Genomic DNA, 7,709 nt, shown 5'->3' on the forward strand with positions numbered 1-7,709 from the left:
TGGAAAACCCTGGTGGAGACAAGGCATGTAGGTCCAGTTGGGGCTTTTTAATCTTCATTATATACCTCTTGCAGTTTTTTATTTACCTATTGCAGTTCTGCAGAACAGTTTGTTCTTCCTCATGCAGCATGTGGTGGTACAAGTTTTTTATGTTAAGAAATAAACTGGAGTTGAGATCTTCCTGCTTTAGGCTTGTTTCTGGTCAGGGGCCCTTAAGCCTCCCCCCAGCAGTAGATGCCCCCACGTTGCTCCACCCTTCAGCAGTACATGCAAATCGGGGGCAGGCCAGGGAGATCCAGCTCTGAGAGATGGTCCCTGCCTGTCAGGACCTCAGTGAGGTCTCAGCGAGCGGTACAACTGGGAACTATGTCTTTTCGACGTTGTTATAAGCTGGACAGAAAGACAAAAGTTTCATCCGTCCTCTTTTCTCCTTCGCTTGTTACCGTTTACGGTGTGAGGACCTCTGCATGCGACAACCTTCAGTGACGGGCTTTGGACCTCTTCCTTCTGCTCAAGCTTTCCTGAAGGACCTCACAGTATTTCAGGCTGCAGAAAAATGTACTGGGGAAATCACCTTAGGTAAGGCTGCCTGAGCTGCCTGGGACTTTCTCTAGCCGAGGCTGCTTTTCCTTTTAGCAGTGCTTTTCTGGGATGATAATCAGGCCAGGAAGCTGAAAGGAACAAACCTACCTGGAACTGCGGGTGAAGTACAGGCTAATGTTTTCCTCTTACCTTTGCTGCTTTTGTAACTGCTGGGAACAACCTGGTTGTGGTAAAGAAATGCACAGGAAAAGGCATTTTTGACTGGTTCTCAACCAGCAAATATATGGCATCTGTAATTTTCTGGAAGCAAGTCTAATCTGTATGTCCTCGTTCTCTGCCCGCCCCACCCCCCCAATTTTCAAGATTTTTGTTGTGTTAATTCGGATTACTGTTGGCATAAAATATTTATAGTTTATATTATCAATGGTTGATAAAGCTTTGAAAATATCTCCCCCCCCATCTTCCCGTTGGTGTTTCAGTCTTACCAGCACAAATTTATTTCAGCTCTTTATTTTTTGTAGAATTCTTTTCACTGTGACTCTGGTCTGGCAGGCTGTTCATTTAGGAAAAGGTAAGGAAAACTTCGTGTCCCCCCCGCCCCCCCCGTGTTTCTCTTATACATTTACGGTATTCATTGCTTCATTACAAGCTACCATTCTTCTTCATATTTACATTTCCTGTCAAGGCCGTGAAAAAGAACGTGAGGAAGATGTGAAAAGTCTCAATGCCACAGCACAAAAGCAGCAGCCCAAGAACGAAGGGACTATTATAAATGGTCTGAGTGATATGAATCAGAGTTACGAAAGCAGAAAGCAACAGAATTCCAGGGAATTGGTACCTTTCACTGGGATTACAGAGAGTAGGTAACATTATTTACTTAAACAATGCCATTAAATTGCTTTTTAAAATATTATATCACAGTAATGCTCTAACTGTTGTCCTGGAAGATTCAAGACGGTTCGTTTTCTGTGGCCGTTTATTTAAATGATTCCCGTGGCCAATTAGGAAACGGTGATAAAAATTTAAGGTAGAACCAGGGATCTCTTACCTGCAAAAGGTGGTAACGCATAACAGGGAAGGGTACTAGGAATTAAGAAGGGGTTGGTCCCTTGGATTTGCAAAACTTTGTAAAATTTTGTAAAATTCTATTCATTTCTTAAAATTCACCGTATTTCATGACCAAAAATTAGGTCAAACTTTTGTTTTGCTTTAATTAAATAATAATCTGAAAGCAACAGTACTAACAGGAGGAAAAAAAAAAAAAAAGGACAGACTACTGATATTTCTTCCCACACATATTAAGTTTTAGATTGGTACTCAACCCTGGGAGTCTGGGGGAGCATTCCCCTCCCTTCTCAAAACGAAGCAACTCTTCCCAGTAACAAAGCTTCCTCTTTTTAAAATAAGCGCTACTTCCCAGTAACAATACACCGTTTCCTAGTGTGACTGAAACCTGCCTCCGTCAAAGTGAAATATTTCACTTGAATATATGCTGCTACTGCTGCTGCTGCTCCAGGACTTGCCAGGCGTTGCTTCCTGACCGTCTGTAATCCCTAGTAGTTTGCTTCTAATCCTTAACTAAACAAACTGGGTTTAACTGAACAAACACTCCTAACAGGCAGATAATTTTATTGTCTCTAAAGACAATAAAACTAGATATCCTTAATATCCTTTGGCAACTGGAGATACCTAAGAGAACAAGTGAGGAAAAGGGGAGGTTCACGGCCCCTGGGATGCTTGGCAACTTCTGTGTTATTGTCTTGCAGGTAAAAAACTGAACAGACACTGCTGCCAAAACGGAGGGACCTGTATCCTAGGGGCTTTCTGTGCCTGCCTAAAGCATTTCACTGGCAGATACTGTGAACATGATGAGCGGCAAAGGTAAAAAAGAGGCCAAAACCAGACAGAGTGAGCGAGCGGGTCCGGGTGGTTTTCTGTGGTGGGATCAGGGATGTACCAAATATCTCCCTTGTCCTTGACAGCAACTGCGGCAGCATTGCGCATGGTGCCTGGGTACTGAAGGGCTGTTGGCTGTGTCGGTGCGGCTATGGCACTCTGAACTGTCTCTCAGAAATAATGCACGATAACTGTGGTAAGGAATGGCGTTAAATCAACCATTTTTATCTTGTGAGTAAGAGAATTGCCTTCCGAAAAGGTGGGGTACTCCGAGGATGCTGTATTTAGACTTCTGCAGTGGCCTGCTTTGCTTCAGAGAAAGCATTAGTGAGATAGCTAATAATACTGCTGGTGCCTGTATAGTACATCAGGTAAAATTCTTTTGAGATCTTTATAATCTTCTGTAGGAGGAAACTTTCCCCCATTTTGATTAAAAATTACAGGTATTAAAAGTTTCTCTGTTCTGCAAAACCTGCACATATCTGTGATTTCCCACATAACTAGGACAATTAGGTCAACTAAACTACATGCAAGCATACAAAAATCGTTCTTAGATGAGGAAAGAGAAAAAACGGTAATATAAACTGGTGTGGTAGGAGTAGAAACCATTATTATACTAGAGCAACGAGTACTGAAAACTTTCATGCTCTTGCATAATGGCAGAAAACTAGTCTGAACCTTATTTTAAGATCTATATCTTAATCTTCAAAATGTTCTTGTACAGACTTCTAAGACTGAGCATACTCCACAAAAGTATGTAGTTCTGATCAGTGTAAAGTAGTAGCACTCAGTCTCCTCAAAAGCACTATTTTACCTTAAGTCAAGTCTGTGTGAAAATTCCTGTATAAAGGTTTGAGTATTTTTGAAAACAGTGTATCAGCAAGCATAAATTCTTGAATCATTGCTTTACAAGTAATTGTTTTCTGTCAATATCTGGCTACTGAGATCCAGACTATTTTCAGTACTCTTGAGATTACAAATAAGAGTTTAATATCACTTTAATCTCCAGTGGCAAAGTTAGTGCAAAATATTCTTGCCCTTCTCCATCCATGATATCTCAATCGCACCCTGTGGTGTAATATACTGTCCTTCAGTTGTGCCAACATCACTAGTTAGCAGGGTAAGAAAACAACAGACCTAAATAGCTTCAAGATTCATTTGCACTCCAAGGAATTACCAGCCTCTTCTTTCCTGGCCAGATTCCTATCTGAGTAGCAATGCATTGAAGCTGTGACTGCTGAGTTATACCACCAACTCGGAATTAATTGCAAATTTCAAAACTTGAGCCTCCTAGGTCCTCAGGATATGTCCTAGTGTGTCATAAGCCCACAAGTCCAAAGAAGTGAAATGCAAAAGAAACGTGGCATTCCTACCTTTGCAACCACAGACAACAAAAAAATGAAAGAAAAAAGAAAAAAAAAAAAACCAAACAATCCAAAAAACACACAAATCCCACCACTAAAACTGCTTTTGCCTTGAAGTCTTTTGTATTGACTAATTATGTGTGACACCCAACTTGCTCCTTAAACTCTCCTGAAGAGTTAAATGTTCAAGTTCCCTTGGGTGTTCACCTTTGAATCAGCCCTATTGTTTCCCATTACAGGAGCAAAAGACCTAACAGTCCTCACCAAGCTCAGTAAAAGCAGTCTACTGCTTACTACTCTTGAGCTTAGTTTAACAAAGGCAATAAAAGTGGCAGTGGAGAATCATCTGCTTATCCTCTGAGCAGAGACCCAGTGGCTTTCACATGCATGAGGGTATGGCTTTCTGCTTGTGCTTATAAATAAAACCCCTACTTGTTAAAGGAAGGGTTAAAAGGCTACATGAAGACTTGAGTGCATACCTCTGGTGAAGATCTTGCTCTTGCTTGGTATTTACTTTTGATTATTCTGAGATTAATGTCTGCAAGAGCTGATAAGTGCTATCAGTTGCTCCTCAAACGATCATTGATGGGACATCTATTCACATCTCTCTCCTGAAAATAGCCTCTTTGATTGGCTTTAACAGCTGATACCTTTAACTTAAGTACCTGTGAGATGTTGGAGGACTTTCAAAGTATGTTGAAAATCCTTGTGTTTTAAAATTTACATATTTTACTCATTAACCATTTTATTTTCTCGATTTTTTTTTTTTTTTTAGAACTGAAGTCAGAAAAGGAGGAAATTAACAGAATTTATTCTAATGGGTTAAGATTACAGCAAACCATGTTTGCACTCGCTTGCCTGCTCACTGTCCTCCTGGAGCTCTGTTGCTGGCAGTTGTGAAACTGGACAAATCTTAGGATTGAAGTAACCCTCACTATGAGTCATCCAGTTTTTTTCTTCTGTGAGCTACAGAATACACTTCTACCTATATGTTGGAGGAAGATTAAGATGTATTAGTTGATGGTGAAATGCTTGGATTATTATAAATTCAGATTATATGAAAGTGAAGTATTTATTATTATATTATTATTTTATTACTACTTTCAATGTCTTATTCTAATGGTTCTTTAGTTCTAAAATACTGATCTTCCAGTGGAAGCAAAAAACCCTCAATGTTCTATGCCTTAAGTATTGTAAATTATAGTCATTTCCTTTGTACACAGTACAACTATTTCAACAAATAAAGCTGATTTCATTTCTGAAGAGCTGTTATGTTTGTCTTTATTTAAACTTGAAAATTCTTATCTACCATTTGTCATTGTATTGTATCCTGTAACAAAACAGTAAGAAAAGGGCAGGGTAGAATGAACAATCTGAAATTTGGAGAGATAAGGAGGGGTTTCAGAGTAGCTATATTTCATACCAGAATATACAGAAGAACTCTAAAAGTTATATAGTCTTTTGGGGTTTTATTATCATTTATTATAGCTATGCATAATCTTAGCAGGAAGTATGTTTTTTAAGAACATACAGTTGCAATTTATTTATCTTTTGGGGGTTTGTTTTATTTCACATCCTAGAAATATGAGCTCCTCTTTTCTTTTTAAAAGGACAGCAAGAGCAACTTCTTTTAACTTTTTCTATAGGAAGCCTGTCTTGATTTATATACCATTTAAATATCAGTATTCCTAGGCTATAAAATAAAAAATGTTTGTAATTTGAAAATATATTTGTAATGCAAGTTTACAAAACACCAGAAACATGTTTGTTTAAAAAAAAAATTGCGAAGAGAAGCCTGAAATGTACCTTCATTCTTTGAATGTGGAGCTACCACACAGAAACGACCAGATTTATAATTTTGTTGGCTTAAAAGACATTATTGATATAGAAAATCCCTAGTTACTTTAAAAAGTTCAATATATTTAATTCTTAAAATTTCTTTGTGAGTTTCTTTGGTGACACAAACCAAGGCAACAATCTAGCTATTAAGCAGAGAAGGACGCATCAGCAACAAATGGCATAGTATTATGGATGCCTTTAAATCTATGACTATTCAGTAACAGACTTTTATAGGGAGTCATTGTGTAAAAACATATATATGTTAAATACTGCAAAGAATTCAGACCGCTCCTTTACACACCCTAGACTTGAGTGGAAAGAATGAGGTTTCTCTCTCTATGCTTAAGATACACTCGACCAGAAACAGTCCTTTTCTCATTATTTGCCACAACCTCATCTGTATCTATATGCCTGTGTTTCCACAGGCTTTGAAAAGGAGGTACTAGCTTAGGACAATTAAATATCAAAGAGAACAGCTGGAGAAAAATAGTCATGCCTTTATTTATCAGATGTTGAAATTGCAGGAATGCCATTGTGAAAACATCTTGGCTCACCATAAAGCATACCTGAGAAGTCTGCAGGCAAAACAGCTTGTAATGTGCTTCAGAGAGGCTTTGCTTTTTGAAGGAAAACGGCAATATATGTGGAAAGTACAGTAAAAATATATCTGAAGTAATAATTATTTTTTATCCCAGCAGAAAACATACAGAGCCATAAAAGACTGCAATTAACAAAAGGAAAGAGTGGTCTAATGCAGGTTTTACAACAGAAGAGCTATTTCTGTTGCAATAACATCCACAGCAGATTTAATCAGGAAAAGTTGATCTGGAATAACTCCTTATGTAGATGAGTCTATATGCCTGCAAGAGTCACCCTGATGGAGCTATACATTATTCGGTCGGTATGACTTGAAGGATTAGAGCAATTGAAAAGTCTAGCAAAGCAACATTTTCATGCTGTACTGAAACATCAGTCCAAGGCACCTAATTAAAAGCAGCAAGGTACAGTTTCTACAGTTTCAAAGCATTGCATGGGGAACTTAGCTGGGTAAGTGATTCTAATTAATGTCAGTGTAAATCACTACTCACTCTGAATGCTAGGATTTGAAAATTTTCTCCTGTGTACCTGGAAGAAGTGACAGAAGGTTTTTATTTGTTTGTTTTTAAGATAACTGTTCCTTTCCTCTATCTTATGCCATTGCATTCCATGTTGCTGGAAAATCTGAAAATTATTGCTTCAGGAGTGTTTTATATCTACGATACTATGGCAAAACATATCCTCAGTGATGGTTAGTTGTGGAAGATATTTGTCTGGTCTTCGTGTCAGGGCTCTGGAAGTAGCCATATGGAGGAAGAATGGAGCAGAAGTGTTGTCCTTGCATACCTGTGAAGCAGAGGCAGCCACGGGAGTTGAGTTTAAGGAGAAACAGGTATCTTCTTAAGTTAAAGAAAAAAGAAGAGAGGGAAAAAAAAAAAAAAAGGAAAAGCATTCAAAATCTGTCCCATGCATAGTCTCATCCTCAAATAAAAATATAACTAAGAAGGAAGAAAACAGAAACCACTGAGGAACAAAGGAAAGCACACAGTCACAATCTTTGCTTAGGTTAAAACTGTCTCCGCTTTTATCTGTCTCCAGCTGTTTGCAAGGACAGATAAAAGAAAGCATTATTTTCCTCCCCTGCTACCATGTAGGCCAGGCCAACTTTCTAACACTGCAATTACAGGCACTGTGGTAGGGTTTGTTTATAGCAAACAGTGATGCTTGCTCTCCAGCCTCATGCTAACTGTTTATGGGCCACTCTGTCAAACACGGCACGTCCCAGCAAAATAGACATCTGTTGTCACAAGTTCATGCGTGTGCCCTCTCTATATGCAGCCACGTTTGGGCAGGGCAAAGACCCTCAAAGAGAAATATTTATCAAATGCTTCACAGGCCCCAGAGCCGTTAGACATTTCGCTCTTCGCAGTTGACTCCAAAACTAAAACAAATAGTGCAACCCGTGACTGGCTTCCGCTGCTTCACCCCTGCAATTGCTCCAGCCTCCAACAGTCCTCAGGGCACGCTGCT

The 7,709-nt window shown here is 39.0% G+C and overlaps 1 protein-coding gene across 1 annotated transcript; it reads left to right on the plus strand.

Moving 5' to 3' along the window:
• Positions 1-556: 556 nt before the first annotated feature.
• LOC309683233 (cryptic protein-like) lies at positions 557-4,703 on the plus strand (the record flags this gene model as incomplete). The annotated part of the gene is made up of 6 exons (XM_082497448.1): positions 557-579; positions 1,065-1,114; positions 1,229-1,402; positions 2,310-2,424; positions 2,526-2,635; positions 4,579-4,703. The coding sequence occupies 6 exons, from the start codon at positions 557-559 to the stop codon at positions 4,701-4,703; spliced, it is 597 nt and encodes a 198-aa protein (XP_082353574.1).
• Between the last annotated feature and the right edge of the window lie 3,006 nt (positions 4,704-7,709).

This window comes from Vanellus vanellus (assembly GCF_965231255.1).
Source record: "Vanellus vanellus genome assembly, chromosome: Z".
NCBI classification, from domain to species: domain Eukaryota; kingdom Metazoa; phylum Chordata; class Aves; order Charadriiformes; family Charadriidae; genus Vanellus; species Vanellus vanellus.